The 24065-nt window shown below is 41.8% G+C and overlaps 1 protein-coding gene across 4 annotated transcripts in view; it reads right to left on the bottom strand.

Annotated features, from left to right (window-relative positions):
- The window catches only part of LOC137434300 (zinc finger protein 385B-like), a 267168-nt gene that overhangs the window by 179210 nt on the left and 63893 nt on the right, over window positions 1–24065 (bottom strand). For all 4 annotated transcript variants that reach the window (XR_010985839.2, XR_010985838.2, XM_068127187.2 and 1 more), the window contains exon 2: window positions 21827–22174. Coding sequence is in view for 2 of the 4 variants with exons in the window: in XM_068127187.2 (XP_067983288.2) it covers window positions 21827–22174 (348 nt within the window). In the remaining 2 variants the exon portion in view is untranslated. The remainder of the gene's footprint in view (window positions 1–21826; window positions 22175–24065) is intronic.

Below are 24065 nucleotides of genomic sequence, written 5' to 3'. Positions count from 1 at the left end.
GGACGTCATTTTCTCCGAAACCACTGAACAAAAAAAAATGAAACTTGGCATATGTCATTAACTCCCTCTGAGGTGTATAGGGTGATAGCGATGATGTCATTGGTGAAGTGGTATTCCAGCAATAACTGGCTGAAATGAAATCTTTATCTGAAAAATCCAAAACTTCATATATCTGATCTATGACACGATGATGAAGGAAGAATTTAATTTATGATGTACATAACCAATGCCAAGAAACGATGTAACAATAGGGTGCGTGTATGATACGGGTTTATGGTCCATGATATAATTGGGCCATAGTAGTAGCATGTTCAGTTAACGATGGTATTTTTCTTCAGAGTGAATGCGTGAGGCGAGACTATGCTCGCTGTAAGTGCCATTCTAGCTTTTGTACATGTTTATACTCAGCTCGTCGAAGAGCGAGAACACAGAATGGACCAGAAAAAGAAAAAAATATAGTGGAAAGTGGGGGAGATATCAACAGTATGGGAGAGGGCCACAACAGAGGAACCCTTGGATGAATAATGGGCATGAGGAGAAATTAGATCAAAAGGATGGGGGGCAGAGGAGTACCCATTGGGTCAACAGGTTGGACACAAGCTCAAACAGAGCAAGAGGAGGAAGGGAAAATCGGGGGATGAAACTGAAATGGAGCAAACAAGAAAAATAAGGTGAGAGAGTGGGGAGAAAATAGAATAACTTGGACAGGAAGAGGTGTGCTGAGGGAGAGTTAATGTGGTTATAAAGGTTCATGAGTATGGGAGATGACCTGAGGTGGTGGTGAACAGATGTCTTGTAGCCTTGAAGGAAACAATGGGATTGAACAAACTGAGATAGCTGGTTCCACATGCAAGAGACATAGAGTGAAGAGGAGCAGTGTGTCTGGATTTTAGGAGTTTCACCAGAAGTGGGTTAGTAGCAGAACACGTGTAACCTGCAAAAACCTGCAGGATGTGTGGAGAAGGGAGGGATGGACAGAACAAGGGAAGGTTGAGGGTGCAAGACCAAAAAAGAGGAGGCAGAAGACAGCGAAGCCAACAACCTATCTGTGATACGATTGTAACAGATGAAGAGGCTCACCTCCTTCACGGGAACATCCGCTGAGGTGCATATTTCCGCGAGGATGAACAGTTGACGTTTTGTTTCCCACTGATAGGTCAGATCTGTATCCAAATCTTCATCAAAATCTAATAATTTAGTCCGTGTCAGATATACAAACTCTCCACCAATTTTTCGTCCGAATCCATCAACAACTTTTTCAGAAATCCTGGTCACAAGCAGGACAGAGAAGTTTGGCAACATAACCTCCTTCCACCTTTGGCGGGGTGGCGGAGGTGATTTTAAAAAACCACCTTTAGAGGCCATTTTTCCCCACAAAGCGGGGGTTGGCCTTTTTCGGGAACCGTGGTTGTTGTTTTTTGGTCCCCTTTTTGAAGCAATGTTTTACGGCCGGATGCCCTTCCTGACGCCAACCCTTTTTGCCGCCTTTAACGACAAACAGGGAATTAACAGTGAACTGGTACTCAATTGGTGGCGGAGGTGATGAAGGACAATAAACAATGGAGAGAAATTAAAAGAATGGACACAGATTGTAAGTTTATTTTGCTGCACCACGAGGGATTGAAATCTCTTTTTCATCAAAAGGGATGCAAATCATTAGAAGCCATTCCATTAGAAACCAGCTTCTATTGGTTTGCAGGTGTCCAGACCTATTTTGTTTCATTTAATTTCATTCTTTTTTATTGTCCACGTGAAACATGTAAATTATTGAGAATAGACAGAGACTGTTGGCACTTGAGTCTTTTAGAGTCTGGTGGTCATCAGCTCATCCAAGTGCAAGCCGACGAGCTAGTGGCGTTGTCCATTAGGTCCATGTCCTTCTGGTCAATGGCTTCACACATACCCGGGCTTGTTATCGTTTGCCTATCCTTAGCACTGTTACCATAATGTTCCTACTCTCCTTGGTGCTTTGCAATGAAGAATCACTCACCTAGCAACCTGACAGGCAACTCTTACATAACCAGAGTTCACAGAACACCTTACCCCACACAGTCTTGAGAAAAAGGACATGGGAAGGGTCTTATCAAATCTTGCTTTGCGTTTCTGAACACGATCTATATTAGCTTTGTTCGTGAACTTTGAATAGCAAATGCGATGGCAACGATACCAAGCCGACAGGTCAAATGTAACCGTCCAGAGCTGAGCCTTATGCCAAATCTTATTGGAGGACCTGACGATTTTGGAACGATCTTTGAGAAAAAGATGCACTAAACAAACAGATATTTTGGACGAGGTTAGCTCTGTCGTTGCATAACTAGGTGCCGCCATCTTTGGCTGAATTTCACTGCTACTCCACCCTCAAAGGGCGCGGCAAATTTGATTGGTCGATCCGACATGAAGTTTTTCCCAAGTACTGCTAAATTGAAGATTTTTGGAAGTGCAAACAAGGTGATTTGTGTTCTGCAGTGTTCAAATATATAATTTAATTGAAATAAAATAAGAGGTTTAAAGGCTGTCGAAAAGGAAAACATTGAATCTTTTACTCCACCTAACTTAACACGTTAAATTCGTTATTTGTGATTGTTGTTTGTGTCCTTTATGACGTCACCAAAACAGTAGGTTTCCCATTTGGAATGATTTTCAATTCTGTTTGATTGCCAGTCTGACAGACAGACTGAAGCAATTGATTTACGGTACCGTGTTGTGTGTACGTGTGCTTGGGACAAAACGTCTTACTATTTGCCATATTCAAAGTACTGTAAACTGCAAGTTCCTGTTCTGATTAATGGTACGAGTATGATTCGTGTTCTACAGTGTTTACATATAATATTCCATTGAAGTTCAGTAATTCAGTAATTGAGTACCAGCTTGCTGGGATGAATGATCCCGGTGTGTACCCCGGTTTAGAATAGGTACACCGCATACCAATGCGCACCATAAGAGGCGACTAAGGGTTGGCGTCAGGAAGGGCATCCAGCCATAAAAAAAAGACATTGCCTCAAACAGGGAACCATGATTGTCATGGGGCCCGCAAGGCTAACCCCTGCTCTTGCGGGGAAAATGGCCTTAAAACGATCATTCATTCATTCATTCATTCATTGAAGTTCAGTAATTCCGAGATTATAGACATGGTGACCCAATTGTTTAACCCTGCTTTGCGCTACGCCGTGTGGGGTAAGGTCCTCCATTGTTCTCACAATGATGCTCTGGCACATAGGAGGCAAAAACAACAGCTTTGAAATTCAAGTCCCCTCCTCACAGCTCTGAATCCGTTGATGTGGCACTCACCAACATCCGACTTCCGGAAACTCACAGCGGGGGTCTGAAATTCCCCCTGCACCACTCACGCATCACAGCCAGAATTTACATCAATATTTTGGAATCATCATAGTTTGATTAACATTATACATCCAGAAAAAGTGCAATTATACTTTTGACTGTTGAATGGCAAGAAAAAAGAAGCCAGACAGAAACACCACGCAAATTTAGGAGCATACATAAACAAACATAACTACTGGACTTCAATTAATGAAAGAGCACAGCACTCGAAACATTCTTCATTTTTGACGGACGGAAGGACATAGCCAAATATTGAAGCGGCTTCACCGCTTAAAAAGAGTTCACCGCTACACACTTCCTAGTTCATAAAATTGCAGCACAGAGATAGCAACGTAATTTTTCTGGGTGACAAACAAATAGGCAATGGAAGGCAAAAGGCAAATTGGAAAGAGGAGACAAAAAAGTCTAAATCTAGAATCATTCTAAATTTCCATGCACAAGCCATATTGTTTCAAGAAGAGTAACATGATAATGTATTGTGCTTCCACATAGCTTGACCTACAGTAATAATAATAATAATTCATTCATTTTGTATAGCGCTTTTCATGAAGCCCAAAGGCGCTTTGACAGAGTGCAAAACATAATGCATAACAAAACATGAAAACAACAATTGCAAAAAGACAAGAATCAATAGGGAAATATTTAAAGCAAAAGGAGGGAGAAGGAGAAGAGATAGTCAGGGGTTAAATGCTGTGGGTTGAATGTTGAATGCAGTGCTGAACAGGTGGGTCTTGAGTGATGTTTTGAATGTGGTGAGTGAGGAGGAGTCTCTGATGGTGTGAGGTAGTGAGTTCCAGAGGGTGGGTACTTGATTGGAACCAGATTTGCCACTTTTTATTAAAGGTGAGTTGACTAGAGACTTGCGAGGCTATGGATAGTCTCAAGAGGACTTGATACTAAGACGTTTAGATTTAAACTGTTATTCAATCAATGTGGTGGCTTGACGGTTAAGATGCCTGGGTTAAGATCTTTAAAGGTCCTGGTGCCATAAATCTAACACCAGATGGGTTGTCTCAGCCTATTCATCCATAAGAGGTCGACTGAGTAACAGCTCCGCGAAAAATGAACCATTTGAATGTTTTGCGACGGAGTGGCGACCCATCCTGGATTGGATTATGATGTATATATATATATATATAAATGGGAGCATACACTGGATCATGCAAGTCACTGCATCCGTAGACGACTCCTCACCACCATCCCAACACACACCACTGTGCGTGCGATGTCATGAGGTGTTTTTAAGGCGACCAGAGTGCAAATCCTGCCACCAACCAGTGTGAGAGAGGACCCAGTACCCTGATACTCATTTTGCCGACCTCAGAAGGATGACAGGCTGAGTCAACCCTACCTGGTATTAATTCAACAGCTGAGCGGGATTCGAACTCAGGACCTTCGGATCCCAAGCATGCCACCCTAACAATTAGGCCAACACCAGGTATATTATTCGATAAATTGGCACAAAAGGAATGCATTTTTTTTTGTTTTGTGTTTTCAATCAAATATTTTTTGGCAGGAAGGCCGATAGGTACGCACATTGGCCTCAAAGTTGTCCGAGTTTGAATGATGACCAAACTATAAACAGTCATCCTGTTTTTTCACAGGCAGGGTGATTCATCAATGTGTGTGTGAACTCGATGGGCGTTAAATGCGCATTCCATCTGCCAGCAGTAGTTTATGGATATTAAAGATCCCTCAGTGTCCTTTTCGAAGCCGAGATGAGCCATCATCACCTCCCTGAACAAATTCCTGCCCTGACCTACAGAGGGCATTGCACCGACGACACAGCTGCAGCTTCAGCTGGTGATGCCAGCCAGCATCCTTGTGCGAAATACGAAATAAAAGAAGATTTTTAGGGACAAAAAAAATAAATTCACAAATTTAATACCATCTCTCGAAAAATAGAATTAAGTAAATAAGAGGAGGAAAAAAATTAACAGATCGGCATGGAAGGAAAACTGTAAGGCAGGGCGACGTCATTATCAGATTAACACCGGATAATTAAAAATTAGATCAATCGATTAATCTGACCCTTGAGACAACTTAATGTCTGATTGCAGTACGGTCCCAGTCATGGTGCACACCTGAAATTAGCTCATGGACCCTCAGCAAGGTTTTTATGCATGAGGAATCTTATCCATCGATCTATCATGTATGTATGTATGTATGTATGTATGTATGTATGTATGTATGTATGTATGTATATATATATATATATATATATATATATATATGTATATATATATATATATATATATATATATATATATATAAAATATATATATATATATATATATATATATATATATATATATATATATATATATATATATATACACATATCTCTCCCGTCGGTATGTCCTAAGTGTATTGTTTTTTGAAAAATCTTCCAATTTTTTTTTTTTTGGGAATTTTGTTTGGGAATTATTTTTTTTCAACTTCAATTGTTCATAAAATGTGATAAACCATGACAAAACGGCAACTCGGGTAGTCATTTATCTATATATCTACACATCAGGGCAGTGTCTGTGTTGTCACTTAACGACCCCCTCAAACTTTTGTTTCCGTGGTTGTGAAGTGTTTTTAATAACGTTGTGGTGGTTTTGAATCACGTGGTGGTGAGGTGTTTTTGAATGACGTGGTGGTGAGGGGTTTTTAAATCGCATGGTGGTGAGGTGTAATCGTCCCAAATTTCCAGTCTGCACCTAACCCTCCCCTATGTGTGTGCTGAGGGGTTCTTTCTTGAAAAAAAAACATTCAACCTAAATCTTCAACGTAAATTGCCTATAAAAATGTAACTTTTTTTTTTTTTTTTTTTTGTATACTGAATCGAGGCTCGTGAAAGAGCTGACATTTACTTCACAAACAAATCAACCAGACAAACAAAATATATAAAAAGAGGGAGCGGAAGACAAGAGAAGGGGAAGCACACAAACACTTGTGGGAAGGACGATATCACAAACACTACAAATAAATTTGTGCAAAATAATAATTGTTTGTATTATGATTGGTGTAAATCATGACAACACAGCAACTGAGGTACAGTCATTATCCTCAGCTAAAATAAGCCCGTTCCTCAGTAACGGCGCTCGCCTCACCAATCTAGTGTGTGTGTATATATATATATATATGTGTGTGTGTGTGTGTGAGTATGTGTTTATATATATATGTGTGTGTGTGTGTGTATATGTGTGTATGTGTATGTGTGTGCATGTGTGTATATATACATACACAGACATATATATACATATATATACATATATATATATATATATATGTATATATACGTATATATATACTAGGGTGGGCTTCAAAAAATCAAAATGCAGAGTTTCTCCGGGACATGGTCAATTTATGTTCCTTTTGGTGTCAAAGGAAACCACACCAAATTTGAATGGAATCCAATAATATTTAGGGGTGCCACATCAGTGATGAATTTTCCCCCATGCAAAAATAGGAATTCCCATTTTTTGGGCTGTATATACACAAAATAAATACATAATTATATATATACACATTAAATATAATATTAAAAATAAATATATAGTAAATATACATTAAATAATAATAATATATATTATATTATACATTATATATACAATTATACGATAGACAATTATACAAATAGTATAGACAAATATAATACATTAAATAATATATTAAAAATAAATATAATATATTAAAATTTAAATATAATAAATAAATATATAGTTATACAATATATATACATTATAATTAAATATACATTACATTTATACATAAAATATACATTAAATAATAAATATACATAAATACACATTATACATTATATATACAGTGGAACCTTGACTTACGAGTTTAATTCGTTCTGTGACCGAGCTCGTAACTCAAATTGCTCGTATCTCAAATCAAATTTCCCCATTGAAATGCATTGAAATGCTATTAATCCGTTCCAGCCCGCCAAAAACCACAGCAATTTTTTTTTAAATATACAGTATATATAAAAATATCTCGCGCTTTATATTTCACCTGTATGCAGCATACAAGTTGGCAGGATGGCCTGGACTGGAGGTACGCACACTTGACTCTAAAGTCTAAACTGTCCAGCCTGGGTTTGAATCCCGACCCAGCTATAACCTGTCATGGGTGAATCACAGGCAGGGTGATTCATCAATGTGTGTACCGCTAAACTGGGCGCCTCGTTTGCGTCCCATTAGTTGTTGGATGTTAAGGATCTCACCGTGTTTTCCACAAAGAGAAGGCGAGCTATCGCCGGCACTCTGAACAAGTTGTGGCCTGGCATGCTCTTCTCCTCTGCCGTTATATACGTCCTCCTCGGCACCTCGCTCATGTTTTTCGACGATTGCGTGTTTTATATCCAAGCACAAGTTTTATATAAAACACGACGATTGCGTGTTTTATATCCACAAGTTGTGGCCTGGCATGCTCTTCTCCTCTGCCGTTATACGTCCTCCTCGACACCTCGCTCATGTTTTTCGACGATTGCGTGTTTTATATCCAAGCACATCATCCTCTTCTTCTTCTCAGTACCGTGTTTTCCACAAAGAGAAGGCGAGCTATCGCCGGCACTCTGAACAAGTTGACGGCAGAGATACTGTACTTGCACGGCAAGATAACCACGTGACCAGAACCCACCTGGTGGCGTAAACTCAAAATAACCAACATGCGAAAACAAAAATGCAGCGCTATACGACAGAGATACTGTACTTGCACGGCAAGATAACCACGTGACCAGAACCCACCTGGCGGCGTAAACTCAAAATAACCAACATGCGAAAACAAAAATGCAGCGCTATACGGCAGAGATACTGTACTTGCACGGCAAGATAACCACGTGACCGGGTGGCGAAAGCTCGTAACTCGGATCTCGGCTCGCATCTCAAAGCAATAAACCGCCCGAGCGACGGCTCGTATCTCGAAAAACTCGTAAGTTGGGGCACTCGTAAGTCAAGGTTCCACTGTATAGTTATATACAATATATTATACATACAGTTTTGAGACTTCCTATGATCACTATCTGGGCAATTTTCATGCATGTTTTGTACAGGTTCCCGGGGTCAGGGGTACGCTTTTTTAGTGTGTAATATGTAGGCCTAACTTATTGAATGTGGCTCTTTTGTAGAGAGTGACCCTGTGGAGTAAGAATTAACAGGATTTTACCCACATACATTCTTGCGTATTTTGCAGATATGGCATGTGCTAGTACCAGTGTTTCATTGAAAACTCGGGCTCAGGATAATGTGTATCTCATTGGGTCCACTTCTGGAGATGCCATCAAAGGTGCCAAGCTCCCGACTGTGCATCAATCTCTTGTCCTGTTTTTCCATCACCTGAAGAAGGAGAATCGCACTGCCCGGGAGAGTGCAACCCTCACCATTGAAGAGGTTGTGAAGTTCTGGGAAAAAGCTCACCTACCTACAACGACGAAGCAGCACTGCATCCATCGTTTGGAGAGGCTATATGAAGAATGGAGGAGCCTCCAAAAAGGTGCAAAGCGGGGTGGTGCGACCCAAGAGAAAAAGGAAGCATCCTTCAAGGCCTCCTTGGAGAAGACGTTTGATCTTAGGCATGCAGATTCGGAGGCCATAATCACTAACCCCGAGGACAGGAAGTTTCTTCACGATCAATTCTCAGAGAGGAAGGCTTCAATGGGATCTGTAGACACTGTGTTGGAAGCAAAAACGAAGCGAAAGAAAGAAAGGGAAGAAAAGGAGAAGACTAAGGCAGAGAAGGAAAATAAGAGACAGGAAATGGTCATGAAGGGTGCTACTGCTATGGAAGTCACAGACTCAGACTCTGACTCTGAGACCACGGCACAGGCTGGTTCTTCATCATCTGATGGTGGGATATCTCGTCCCAAGAAAAGAAGGCCTATCAACATTGTCACTCCTGAAGTCGCAGCTTCTTTGGATCGTACGAAAACAAGTGACCGAATGGCTGTCCACAACTTGGCATCCATTTGTAGAGCAGTAGGATGGGATCCTGCAGAGCTGGCACTGAACCGATGGACAGTGCGGCGGAATCGCATGATGCATCGATGCAAAACCATGGACGAAATAAAAGAAGCATTTCATCATAATGTGCAGGGTCCTTTAGTGGTCCATTGGGATGGAAAGCTTCTTCCCGATGTCACTGGAGATTTTGTGCATGTGAAGGTGGATCGTCTTCCAATCCTTGTGTCCAACCAGTACCATGGAATGGAGCAGCTGTTGAATGTTCCCAAGTTACCTGACGGGGGAGGAGAAGCTATGGCAACCGCTGTAGTGGACACACTGAAGAGCTGGAACCTTGTGGGCAAGGTGAAGGCTTTGTCTTTTGACACAACGGCCAGCAATTCAGGTGTTCGTGGAGGGGCTGCTGTCCTCATTGAAAAGAAGCTACAGACTGAACTAATTCATTTGGCTTGCCGCCATCATGCGCACGAAATCATTCTGGGAGATGTTTTCACCACTCTTTTCGGTCCTTCATCAGGCCCTGACATCCAGCTTTTTAAGCGGTTTCAGGCGGAGTGGCCGTCCATTGCCCATCACCAACCAAAAAATGGATTCACAGATCCTGATACGGCAGCTGAGTTTGCACAGAACAATGACATGATGGATGAAGCTCTGGAATTTGCTCTTGTGTGTTTGAAAGATCAGCAGCCACGAGATGATTATCGTGAACTCCTAGAACTGACTGTCATCTACATGGGAGGAATCCCACCTCGTGGAATCCGGATCATGGCTCCAGGAGCAATGCACAGAGCCAGATGGATGGCAAAAGCACTATATTCACTACAGGTGTTCATGTTTCGGTCAGAGTTCCACTTGACACTTCGAGAGGCGAGAGAACTCCGAGCCTTCAACATTTTTGTCTGCCTTGTGTATGTACAGGCTTGGTTTCGGGCTCCACAAGCTATTGAGGCTCCCCTGAATGACATTAACCTCTTCAAGAAGTTGGAAAAGTTTGAACAAATCAATCAGAAGATGGCTCAGGCAGCCTTGAAGGCACTTGGCCGCCACACGTGGTACATGAGCCCAGTACTAGTGGCATTTGCATTCTTTGACACCAGAATTGACAAAGAAAGCAAGATCAATATGATTGAAGCATTGAAAAATGACGGTGAAAACCCCTCTCCAAAGAGACCAGCTATCAAACGAGGAACCGCCCTGTCAATCGCTGGCCTCATAACAAAACACACCAAGCATTTCTTCAGCATCCTAGGGACCCCAACTGATTGGATGGATAAGGATCCTGGTTCATGGGAGCAAGAAACCAGCTTTCAGGAAGCAAAGAAAGCCGCCAGTGGCTTAGTCGTGGTGAACGACAGGGCAGAAAGGGGTTTCGCATTGATACAAGACTACAATAAGCTCCTTACAAAAGATGAAGAGCAAAAGCAAGCTCTGCTCCAAGTTGTTGCTGCTCACAGGAAGATGTACCCCGATGCCAAGAAGGCAACAGTGGTGAAACAGGCCCAGAAATAGGAGTTACATTTCTCATTATATTTGGGTTTTTTAATATTATGTGATATGGTGTCTCTTCATTTTATGAACTGAACATTTGGATTGTTATCATTGAATTTGAGTTTTCATAGCAATATAGTGCTATTTGTGCAGCTATTGTAACTTGTGTTTGCTGGAATACAAAGAAAGTGAGTGGAGGGTGGATTTTCATAAAACAAACTTCTGGTTTTGCTTTCGATCCATATATAGAAAAGTTTTGTAGACACCTTTAGTTTGAAGGCTGATGTGGCACCCCTAAATAAAATCAAATTGCTTTCATATCATATTTGATGTCTTTTCATTTTGGAACAAAAGGAACAACATAAAGCCATGTCCCAGTAAATATTTTAAAAAAATTATTTTGAGCACCACCCTAATATATACATATACATATACGATATATACATGATATATATACGATATATACATATATATACGATATATACATATATATACGATATATACATATATATACGATATATACATATATATACGATATATACATATATATATGATATATACATATATATACGATATATACATATATATACGATATATACATATATATACGATATATACATATAAAAACGATATATACATATAAAAACGATATATACATATATATATACGATATATACATATTGTTACGGACCGCGGATAAGATGTTGTGTTTGCCGAGCGGATGGCACCGCGGCCGAACAGTTGCCCCGACTAACCTGATTCCCGAACGTTGGCCGGATCGCGCCACAGATATTCAATGGGGAAAAGACAAAAGCGACACGGATGTGAAGAAGAAGAAGAAGAAGAAGAAGACGAAAAGGTTGGAAATACTACTAAATTTATTCCTATTATTTACATGCTCAAAGTAACCAAGGAAGAAGGAAAGATAAGAAAATAATGTACAGAAGATATTAGAGACACAGTGAAAATCGCTAGCTTACCTACAGTCTTAATTAACCCAGGGACAAGACACACAGAACAAACTCACATACACAAAAGGATGGAAAGGCAGGAGGTGGATGGCTGGAGGGAGAGGAAGGTCCAACGGGTCCTGCAGCACGATCGGCGCGTTTCGCAGCCGCCGTTCCTTCACGGCCCTGCTCAAAACTGCCGTCCAGGCCCCCAAGCTGCTGTTGTTGCTGCTGTGGCTGCTGTTGCTGTGTGGACGTCGCATGCTCTTTTCAGGACTCGTCTCTCTTGTCTTGTCAAAGCTCATCTGGTCCAACCACTCAATTCAACAACTTGCACGTCTCCCTGTCCAACTACTCAATTCCACAACAACCTTCTCCCTTGCTTGGTCCAACCACTCAACTCCACAACAACCTTCTCCCTTGCTTGGTCCAACCACTCAACTCCACAACAACGTCCTTGCTTCTTGCGCGCGCGCTTTTATAGCGCCTCAGGTGATCAAGCCGCCGGCCTTTAGGACATGCCCATCGGTCAGCTCGCCTCGGCCCCGATTGGTCGGCACGGCCCTCTGGCTCCGCCCTTGATGACCATGGGCGGGCACGCCCTTCTTCCCCGAGCTGAGCACATGCTTAATGGCGGCTTTGGGGCGAAATCAGCAACCCACCGCTGTAACAAACCTGGCAAACTGCCCAGTGCGGTTGGCAATGGAGACTTGGAGGGGATGTAGCTGGAAATGGAGATTTTGGGAATGGGAATGAAAGGGGATCTATCTTGTTTCACTTGGTGCAATGGAGTGTCATCTTAATGGAAGACAAGGCCTTACCCTAATACACATAATAAAGATATAACTATCAACAAGGGGGAAATCTATGATTGGCTGACGTGATTGTTTATGACATAATTATGGGACGCCCTTTGACCTTTATACATAACTGGAGTAAGGAGGGTCCAGAATAAAGCACTAATAATAAAAAACACAATAAAAAAAACACAATCCTCATATCCATAACAATATATATACGATATATACATATATATATATATATATATATATATATATATATATATATATATATATATATATATATATATATATATATATATATATATATATATACGATATATACATATATATATATACATATATTTATATATATATATATATATATATATATATATTGTTGAGGTTTTGATAATTGTCCATATAACATCATTAAAGGTTAAAGGTTTACCCCCCATAGTTAGTCCACAAGCAACACGTAGGCCCATTAGAATTAGTTATGTCATAGTATGTGTAAGAGTAGGCCATTTCACTCGTAACATCTGCGTTGTGTAAAGAAATAATAAGCTTAGGTCCTTTCATTTTGCGGCCACCCTCCAATTTCCATCATGGGCAAACTCGATCCCGCGCCCCATTTGGCCCCCTCGAGTTTGTTACGCTTTGGCCGCCAGCAGCGTTCGTTGCCCTTGGTTTCGCTTGAAACTAGTCGGGTAACCACGAGGTAGGCTTGGAAAGAGGGAGGAGCGCGAGGGTCGAGGTGTGGCCGCATCAAGCAGCACGTCAGAAGGCGGTGACGGTAAGGGCAACAGCCAGCCAGAGCTCGGTGGGCATGGCTTGATAGGGCGTGGCAAGAAACGTCTGGTGAGTTCGAGAGGGTTCCAAGGGCGTGGCAATAAAACCCTTGGCGCGAGGCCCCCACCTCAGAAGATGAGAAGGGAGAGGCGCTTACGAAGGTATCTACGAGGACGGAACGGAGTCACGCATTGCAAGAGAGTTGTATTGAGAGAGCGCATTGAGATACTCATTGAGAGATTGAGAAGCGCATTGCTCGCGTTTATTGAACTATTACGAACTGTCCGTTTATTACGTATGCGGCTGAGCCGCGAGTGTAACTGCCAAAGCCAGCCTACCGTCTGCCCTATAATAATCCCTTGCGCACCAACGACACGTGGAGAGCTCCTGGTCGCTGCCGTCTGTTCATCTGCTTCGTGGTGCGAGTTGGGGCCCGGAGGAAGAGCTGCCTGGACGCCATCCCTGGACCATCGACCTGTTCGTCTGCAACCCCGTGTGAGTGTGTCTGAGTGTGACGGGCCCGTTTGTCCAGGGATAAGTTAAGACTGTTTAAGGCTGCATTGTGTATTCTTCATCTTCTTTATTGTACAAAGTGTAAATAAATTTGTTATTCCTTTTCTTCCCAAATTCGACCGTTTCAGTCATTTCCTCCATTGGGTAAGCGTGGCACGATTAAGAACCGCTCGGACATTAGTCATTCGGGTTTAGGGTTTAGGGTCGGGTTTAGTCATTGGTAACGGCTCGGGGCACGGGTCGCTACCGCTCGGCGTTTCCACCAACACCCGTGATTCGGGCGGTGCTTATTTCCTCTTTTCCGGTCAGCGTTAGTACTTACAGTCACGTGAAAAAGTAAGTACACCCCATGCAAAGTTTTGACTTTTTCAACATATTTCAACATACAGCTATTTGATCTTCATTTCAACAATATTGAGAGATAAAGGTGATATAATATAACAAATATCATGAAACATTTACATTTTGTAGTCCATTGTATAATTTAAATAAACATGAATGCAAATTTCGCATGTGGAAAAAGTAAGTACACCCTTGGCTCTAATAGGTGGTATTGCCCCCTTTGGCAGAAAGAACCTCAATTAGGCGTTTCTTATAACTGTCTACCAGTCTCTGACATCGACTGGAAGAAATCTTGGCCCACTCCTCCATGCAGAATTCTTTCAGCTGTGCGATGTTTGAGGGGTTTCTTGCATGCACAGCTCGTTTCAAATCCCCCCACAACATCTCGATGGGATTTAGATCAGGGCTTTGACTTGGCCATTCCAGAACCCCCCATTTCTTTCTTTTCAGCCATTCCTTGTTGGATTTACTGGTATGTTTAGTGTCATTGTCATGTTGCAAGGTCCACCTTCGGTTGAGCTTCAACTTTCCGACAGATGGCCTCACATTATTGTCAAGCACCCTCTGGTACAATGAAGAATTCATAGCGGATTCTATGATGGTGAGCTGCCCAGGCCCTGATGCAGCAAAGCTGCCCCAAACCATTATATTTCCACCACCATGCTTTACAGTTGGTATCAGGGTTTTGTGGTCAAATGCTCTTTGGTTTTCGCCAAACTTGTCTTCTGGTACTGTGGCCAAATCTCTACCTTTGACTCATCTGTCCAGAGCACATTGTTCCAGAAGTGCTGGTCTTTGCCTCGGTGTTCATTGGCAAACTTTAGTCTTGCCCTGATGTTCTATCTGGACAGCAAAGGTTTCCTCCTGGCACACCTCCCATGTAGATCAAATTTGTGCAGCGTCTTTCTAATGGTTGACTCGTGCACTTTGACATCAACAGTGGCAAGAGCTACCTGTAGGTCCCGTGATGACATTCTTGGGTTCTTAGAGACTTCTTTCAGCATCTTGCGGTCTGCTCTCGGGCTGAACTTGCTGGGGCGGCTTGTCCTGAACAAGTTGGCAGTTGCTTGGAATCTTCTCCACTTGTAGATGATCTTCTGGACAGTCGAATGATTGACTTAAAATTGTTTGGAGATCTTTTAAAATCCCTTCCCAGACTTGTAGGCATCTATAACCTTCTTTCTGAAGGCCTCAGGGAGCTCCTTTGATCTTGGCATGGTGACGCCGCACACTTCAACAAAAAAGAGCAAACCAAACGAAATGTCTGAGGTTTAAATAAGACAGGTTCCTCCAAGATCCTCTCTAACGATGTTCTAATCATTTGCACCTGAGCTGGTGCACTTGATTCTAATTTTAGGTATTTGAAGTAGTGATAAATGTAGGGGTGTACTTACTTTTTCCACATGTGAAATTTGCATTTATGTTTATTTAAATTATACAAGGGACTACAAAATGCAAATGTTTCATGATATTTGTTATATTATATCACCTTTATCTGTCAATATTGCTGAAATGAAGATCAAATAGCTGTATGTTGAAATATGTTGAAAGATTCAAAACTTTACATGGGGTGTACTTACTTTTTCACGTGACTGTAGGTAATAGCGAATTCATAGTCCTAAAACCCTATTTAACGCTGCCCGGGAAGGACGTCATAGGTCCCGAGTCCCGTCGGCTAGTAAAAGACAAGGGGACTAATCCCCCCCTGGTAAGGGGAAAAGGCCGGCGCTGAGATCCAAAACAATATATATATATATATATACATATACATACATATATATATATATATCTATATATATATATATATATATATATATATGAATGATCGTTTTTAAGGCGATTTTCCCTGCTAGGGTGGGGGTTAGCCTTGGGGGCCCCATGACAATCATGGTTCCCTGTTTGAGGCAATGTTTTTATGGCTGGATGCCCTTCCTGACGCCAACCCTTGGTCGCCTCTTACAATATGTGCAGGGATACGGTGTACCTATTCTAGGCGGGGTACACACCGTGATCATTCATCCCAGCATGCTGGTACTCAATTTGCCGACCTCGGAAGGATGACAGGCTGAGTCAACAACCCCCCTGGCGTTAATTCAGCGATCGATCGGGATTCGAACCCAGGATCTTAGGATCCCAAGCCGGCGCCCTAACCGCTAAGCCAACACCAGGCTCATATATATATATATATATGTATATATTTATATATATCTATATTATATATACATATATATATATATATATATATATATATATATATATATATATATATATATATATATATATATCTATATCTATATATATTTATATATATCTATATATATATCTATATATATATATATATATATCTATATATATATATCTATATATCTATATATATTGTTACGGACGCGGATAAGATGTTACTGGATTTGCCGAGCGGATGGCCGCCACACCCGAACAGTTACCCCGACTAACCCGATTCCTGAACGTTGGCCAAAATCGCGCCACAGATATTCAATAGGGAAAAGACAAAGGCGACACGGATGTGAAGAAGAAGAAGGAGACAAAAAGGTTTGAAATACGATTATTATTTATTACTATTTACAGGATGGAAAGAAACCAAGGAAGAAGGAAAGTTAAGAAAATAAAGCAGAAAGAGGGACGGACCAGAAAGACACAGTGAAAATACTAGCTTACCTATGCAGTCTTACTTAACCCAGGACAGAACAAACAAAGACGGACTCACACGAATGGGGAATGGAGGCAGGAACGATTGGCTGGACCGGGAGGAAGGTTCAGCTCAGACCACAAGCTGGAAGGCTTGGCAGGGCGCACAGCAAGCCGGGCCTCGTCAGGCTGGGAGCGAGCAGGGCGACATCGTGCACTTCTCTCAGAGGCTTCCCCCGCGCTTCTCTCGCGCACTTGTGTTAAAGGCTTCCCCCGCGCTTCTGTCGCACTTGTCTCAGCGGCTTCCTTCTCGCTTCTCTTCCCTCCTCGCGCACTTCTCTCTGAAGCTCGTCTCTTTGCAGAACTCAGAACTCATCATCTGAGGTGGGGGCGTCTCCCATGGGTTATATATAGCCCCACCCTTGAACCTTTTCGAACCTCCCCGATCGCTCTTCCTCCGCCCTCTCAAACCAAACCCCTCATGCTTGGTTGGTTGTTCGGGGCTGGCTCACTCCTCCCCTCTATGACGAGGTGGAGACACGCCCTTCTTCTCCAAGCCAGAGCACATGGCAATGGTGGCGAATGCAGTTGGCAATCGAGGCTTTGGGAATGGGGCTTTGGGAATGAATGAATGAATGAATGAATGAATGAAATCGGTGCAATGTGCTTTGGGAATGAAAATAAAAGGGGATATATTTATTTGAATTTGGTGCAATGGAGTGTCAATTAATGGAAGACAAGGCCTTACCCTACTACACAGAATAAGGAAATAACTGTCAACAAGGGGGAAATCTATGATTGGCTAACGTGAGTGCTTATGAAATAACTACGGAACGACCTTTGACCTTTATACACAGACTGGAGGCAGGAGGGTCCAGAATAAAGCAATAAAAACAAAAAAACACAATCCTCATATCCACAACAATATCTATATCTATATCTATCTATCTATCTATCTATCTATCTATCTATCTATCTATATATATATATATATATATATATATATATATATATATATATATATACTTTGGTTGTTAGTATATTTAGATATTTAGTACCACAAATGATACACCGATACCCTTTGTTTATATGATACAGAAATTTATAAAGGTTTTTGTGATTATGTTTTATATGATAGACTCATTTTCATGTCTGGTATTTTTAATGTTAAATAAAATGGCGACTCCACAGAAGAAATCTCAGTGCGTCAAAAGGTTCATCAAGATGAGATCCGACACGCAAGTTCAGCATAATTTCCTTACAAGGTAGGGAAGGAATCCGCCATCACGGACGAGTATCATGGAGTGGTACAAGCGGTTTAAGGTGACCGGAAGTTATCAGAACAGAAAAGTACATTTTTCTAGCTTTGGATAAAAAAAATCAGCTTCTACCTTTTGATTGGTGAACCAATTATGTGACCCAATATGCAAATGCTTAAAATTTCAGGTCAATTGGACAAAAATTGATGATTTTATACAAACCTTGACCTTTGACCTTTTGAACTAAAAAAAAACAATCGACTCCAACCTTTTCATTAGTGAACCAATTCAGTGACCCAATATGCAAATTCCTGACAAATTTTACGCAACTTCACCTTTGACCTTTTGACGGCTCTGAATCTGGACCTTTCATCCTTGTCAAACACCAAAATCAAATCGGCTTGTTCTTATCACCTACCCAACTCATCCACCACGTTTTGTCATAATCAGTCCACAACTTTTTGAAATATCGTGCTGTACTAGATATCGTTTCTTCCATAGAGAGTAAGACAAATGATGAATTGCGAAAGATGATGGGAATAGAGCCTGTGATTGATGCTGTGAAGAGGAACAGGTTGAGATGGTTTGGTCATGTGTTGAGGAAGGATGAAAGTGACTGATTGAGAAGAGTGATGGAAATTAATGTAGAAGGAAGTAGAGGATGGGGAAGACCGAGAAAGACTTGGATAAAGATGGTGGAAGAAGAAATGCGGGTAAGGGGGTTAACAAGGAGAGATGCAGATAGGGCAAAATGGAGAAGATTGTCATGGGGCCCGCAAGGCTAACCCCTGCTCTAGCAGGGAAAATGGCCTTAAAATGCCTGTTGTTGTTTGTTTGTTGTTTGTGTGTGTCTATATGTGTGTGTGTGTGTGTGTGTGTGTTTATATATGTGTGTGTTTATATGTGGCTGTGTTTATATGTGTGTGTGTGTGTGTGTTTATATGTGTGTGTGTGTGTGTGTGTGTGTGTTTATATGTGTGTGTGTTTATATGTGGCTGTGTTTATATGTGTGTGTGTGTGTGTGTGTGTTTATATGTGTGTGTGTTTATATGTGTGTGTGTGTGTGTTTATATGTGTGTATGTGTGTTTACATGTGTGTGTGCTTATATGTGTGTGTGTGTGTTTACATGTGTGTGTGCTTATATGTGTGTGTGTGTGTGTGTGTTTATGTGTCTGTGTGTGTCTGTGTGTGTGTGTGTGTGTGTGTGTAATATTATATTAAATATAAATTTTCCTTATTGGGTGCAGGTATGGGGGCGTTTTTGGCATCTATCAAATTGATTTCTTCAAAATGCCAATAGGTAGCACATCACCAGGCAACGGAGGGTACTCCTGCTAATAAATGAATAACACCCAAATTTCCTTTCACCATGGCATGTGCTTCTTCTGACGAAAATACGGAAACCTTCTTATTTATAGGTTGATTAAAACAAAAAAAATTGGAAGGGGGCCCGACACTTAGTATTGCCCCGGGGCCCATTCTGGCTCTCGAGAGCCCTGCTCACTCACGCACTCAAATATACACACACATGGTTTTCCTTTTTACCAATAGATGCGAAAATCTAGTATAATTTCTCAGATGGCCCCAGAACCAAACAAAAATATATACCGTATTTATGATGGCTCTCGCAGTCGATCCAGGTCCCACTTCCACCCCCCCCCCTCCTCCTTGCAAACATGATGAATAGTAAATATCATCATTTTTAAACATACCCTATGCATTAACAGGCCCTAGATATGACTTTCCCATCGGTGTTAAGAAGCAACTGAACCAGACACAGTGTCCCACTCTAGGAAGTCTGCCTAATTGTTGGGAATGACAGCATAAACTAAATAAATCACCAAGCCTGCCATATTCACATGATGTAATCCTGCAAGGTTCAACGTCCACTCACTGGCAGCAATGGTTGAAGGTTTGGGTGGAATGTGCCCATATATGAACCTTCGGGCCCTGCATCAGTCCAGGTCCTCGGGAGTTTGCAGTACGGGGAGCTGCAAAATATCAGCTTTTTGGACGAGTTTCAAAGTTCTCCAACTCTTTTTCGTTGTGCAGAGGCACACTCCTATCTCGCACATTTCCAAGTATTTTTGGCTTCTTTAAGAAGTTTTGTGAGTCATTATAGGATTTTCCAGAGAGTCAGAGAGATCATTAATGAAGATCAGCAATAGGACTGGGCACAGAACCTTGACAGGGAGAGGAGATGAAAAGATTCCATTGAGTGCCACATGTCGGCTACGAGAGACCAGGAAGGCAGTAAGCTATGTGTGAAGTTGGCCTTGGATGCCATAGGCAGAGAATTTGGAGAGCAAGGAGTAGTATCAGCATGTCCAAGGTGGAGTGACCTTGTCTGAAATCAAATTGATGATCTGAGATGAGATTGGTGGAGAAAAGGAAGGTTTTCATATCAACTGCGATGATGGATTTCATGACCTTGCTGATGATTGGAAGTAAGTTGATAGGTTTGTCGTTAAGGGGATCAGTTTTACACCTTTTTATGTAATGCAGTGATTTTGGCGGATTTCCAAGCAGTTGAAAGATGACCGAGCACAAATTGACAGAGTGAAAAGGGACAAGAGGATGTGCAAGAGCAGCAGAGCAGGTTTTTTGGACACGTGAGCTGCTGCCGCCTGGTCCAATAGCAGAGTCGGAGTCGAGGGTTGAAAGAACCTTCTCAGGTGCAAAAGCGATAGTGAGGGGTTGTGGACACAATAGTTTGAAGCAAACACAGAAATGAGACATTCAGCCTTCTCACGCACAGAGTCGGCTGTGGTTCCATTTGAAGAGAGGGAAGTGATGGAAGGGGAGCATCGTTTTTGTTAATTTCCCTCTCATTTATCCCTATTGTATTCTCAATTTCTCTTTTTTCGTCTCTTTGTCTCAGGAGAAGTGAATTCTTTCAACAAAGAAATTGCAAGGCTCACTTGGCTGCACCTGGATGGTTTTGAAGGAAAAGGAGCAGCAGCTGAAACCTGAACCATATCCTGGCACCTACTGATGACTATATTTGCCCGTTGCTTCTTCGGGTTACTTCTGGCAATTCCAATGCAGTTTTTGTACTTTCATATGATGAAGAGGAAACGTTTTACCACCAGTGAAACCACTTGCTTTACACCTTAGTGAAATTGTTATTATGGCTCAGGATCATAAATGACTTCCTAAATATGCATATGGGGTGGGAGGGCATTGACAGGATAACAAAGGAGAATTTAGTAGTGAGGCAGGTTGCCTTCCACTCGGAGAACGGTGAAAACATGGAATGATGTCACTGCAAGCGTAGCAACAGTAAAGTTAGTGTATTGTTTAAAAATTGAGTTCGATAGGCAACTGGAAATAGTGGGAGAGATGTTGGCACGGTTGCTCAGGGTTGATGGCCCTAATGACCTCTGCCTCATTTGAAGTTCCTTGTAAATCCTTGTAAAACTCCCAGCTTGGAGTTGAAAAGACTCGCGTGAGTGTACTTTTACATGAAATATACGGACATTCATAAGTTATGGACAAATCAACATAGTCTGTCATAGATCTGAAGTCGGACAATTATCTTAACACTAAAAAGGAGAACACCAAACAGTTCAGCAGAGGCAGCTTTTCACAATAAACTATCGTATTGCAAATCAACCTTTGTTTTTAAGTTATTTTTTCTCAGGGTTATCTCAAACTCAAATTACTACTATTACCACTCATATGCATTACAGGTATACTATTTATGACACTACTATTACTACTTATCCCCAACAACAAACAAAATATCTGATTAAACTCTCACCTGCAGTCAGGGTGCTCTCAGCAGGCTCAATGCCCAAACTCCTTAGCCGTCTCCTATGAGCTTTCCCGTCGTAGTGGACTCGCACTTGTTCCGGCGATTTAAACTGCAGGTTGCATACCTTGCACAGGAACGGGCTGTCTTCACGGGCTGATGATCGATAGCGCACAGAGATTTCTGTCCTTCCGTGTCGGTCCTGCAGGCTCTGACAGGCTGTCGCATGGAAAATGGATTGGCTGATTTTTCCACCACTCTCTCGCCAGGACTCCCCACTGGTTGTACCAGGGGCGGGTCGAGGGAGTCCGTTGCTCCGGATTGCTGAGCCAAAAGGGGTGGAAAGCCCATCTGCACCTGTTGGATAAACAGACTTAGAAGGCATTCACCAAGTCCACAGGGGGAACAAAAATCTAGGTCCTCAAAGTCCCTAGGTCATGGACCAGTGACCTCGACACTTGTCCCATAAGGGAGTAAGCATGTTCGGGGAATGCATGTCGACACAATGTCGTTCATTCACAGCTGTCCGACGTGGGAGCAAAACGTCAATCAGACGAGCTTTTCTTAAAAGAGACATTTCATGCATGTTCTTCATGGTCTGCCTTAGGGTATTGCAGTTATCTTCTCCAGGGTTTGTCATTTCCCCGGCTCAACAACAGCCTATGGAACGTGGGATAAAAGATTATGCACTTCTCTTGAGTGGTGCAAATATCTGGGAAGTATACAAGCTTGTAACATAAACTACAACCTGTGAATAGTCCAATATAATTGCACAATGTATGTCAAGATTCTTCAGCCTCTTTTTACTTTATTTATTAACGAAGGTGGGCGGAGCTTATGTTTTCACCCCTCCCCGCTTTTCCCCCCTCCCTCGTATGTTTGTCTGTCTGTATGTTTGTTTGTGAACAGGATATCTCAAAAAGTTGTGGACGGATTCGCACGAAATTTGGTGTAGAGATTGGGTATGTCACAAGGATGAAATAATTCGATTTTGGTGAAGATCTGAATTCGGATACTATAATTTTTTAAGTGATTCTTCACCATTGAGAAAAAGGTCCAAAAACAACACCGGTATCTCAAATCAGATCCCATCATAGCAGGATATCTCAAAAACGAAACTTGGTGGACAGGTTGGTTGTGTGACAAGAACAAGCTGATTAGACTATGGTTCAGGTCCGAATCCAGATCCTGCCTATCAGTGGGGTAGAAAACATAAATTGTTCAGCATGGCGGAGGTATGCGCTCTACTGAGTGCCGTTACACGCAATATTGCTGAAGTCAGAAATAGGTGGGAAATTTTTTTGGAAGATTATTTCTTTACATTCTCTTGGTCAGGTATGTGATTTGTATGGACACGAGATAATATTGAAATAATGTAGGAAATAAAAAAATTGTATGGTGATGGTGGTAATTTATCATGCCAATATGTGCTGGCAAGAGAGCCTAGACCAGAGGTATGCCCACTTACCTTTGAGCTGTCTAGCCTGGGTTAGAATCTCACCTGGGTAAAATGTCTAGTCTGTGTAATATTGGAAGGGCGTTAAACCAGAGAAACTGAGCACTGGTCATTGCTGGACATTAAAAATCCCTCATCTTTCCTGATCAAGAGTTGAGTTATCATCAGCATCCTGAACAAATTGTAAATTTCTGCAACTTTCAACGTCAGGACTTACCAGCCATTTTATGAAAGACTTGGGCCAAAATTGTTACCCAGCTGACCACACAACAAAGTGGGAATAATGGGGGAAGTTAAAAGATGTGGTAGTAATAGTAGTAGTAGTCATAGTAGTAGTAGTCGTAGTAGTGCTTTTGTTGGAAAGGTTACAGAGATTTGCGTTCAGAGCTCATGCAAGCTCAGGCAAACATATTGTTGCGGATATGGGATTTGCATCCATCCATATCCGCTTGTAAATATTCCCCTATTTCCTCAATACTTCCCAACTATCCCCAATCCCCCATTCCCTAGTCCCATTTTCTGTAAACAACACTCTGTAGACCCGACCTCCCCCTATTTCCCCCATTAAATGTCGTGCCCAGGTTCACCGCATCTCATGTAAGACAACTATAGGACATCTTGCTAGTTATTCTTAGTCTATGTCAGTTAAGGACTCGTTTCCATTAATTCTGACCCTTCGTTGCACCAGAATGTGATTGTATGGCACCGTTAGGAAGTTTAGGACCTCCCAATACCTCCCCGCAGCTCTTCCTCACAGTTCAACAACAACAACAACAACAACAACAACGAGCG

The sequence above is a fragment of the Myxine glutinosa genome, chromosome 10 (assembly GCF_964187855.1).
Source record: "Myxine glutinosa chromosome 10, kmMyxGlut1.1, whole genome shotgun sequence".
Classification (NCBI taxonomy): Eukaryota; Metazoa; Chordata; class Myxini; order Myxiniformes; family Myxinidae; genus Myxine; species Myxine glutinosa.
Note: the sequence above shows the minus strand (reverse complement) of the source record. Positions and strands in the feature narration are given on the sequence as shown.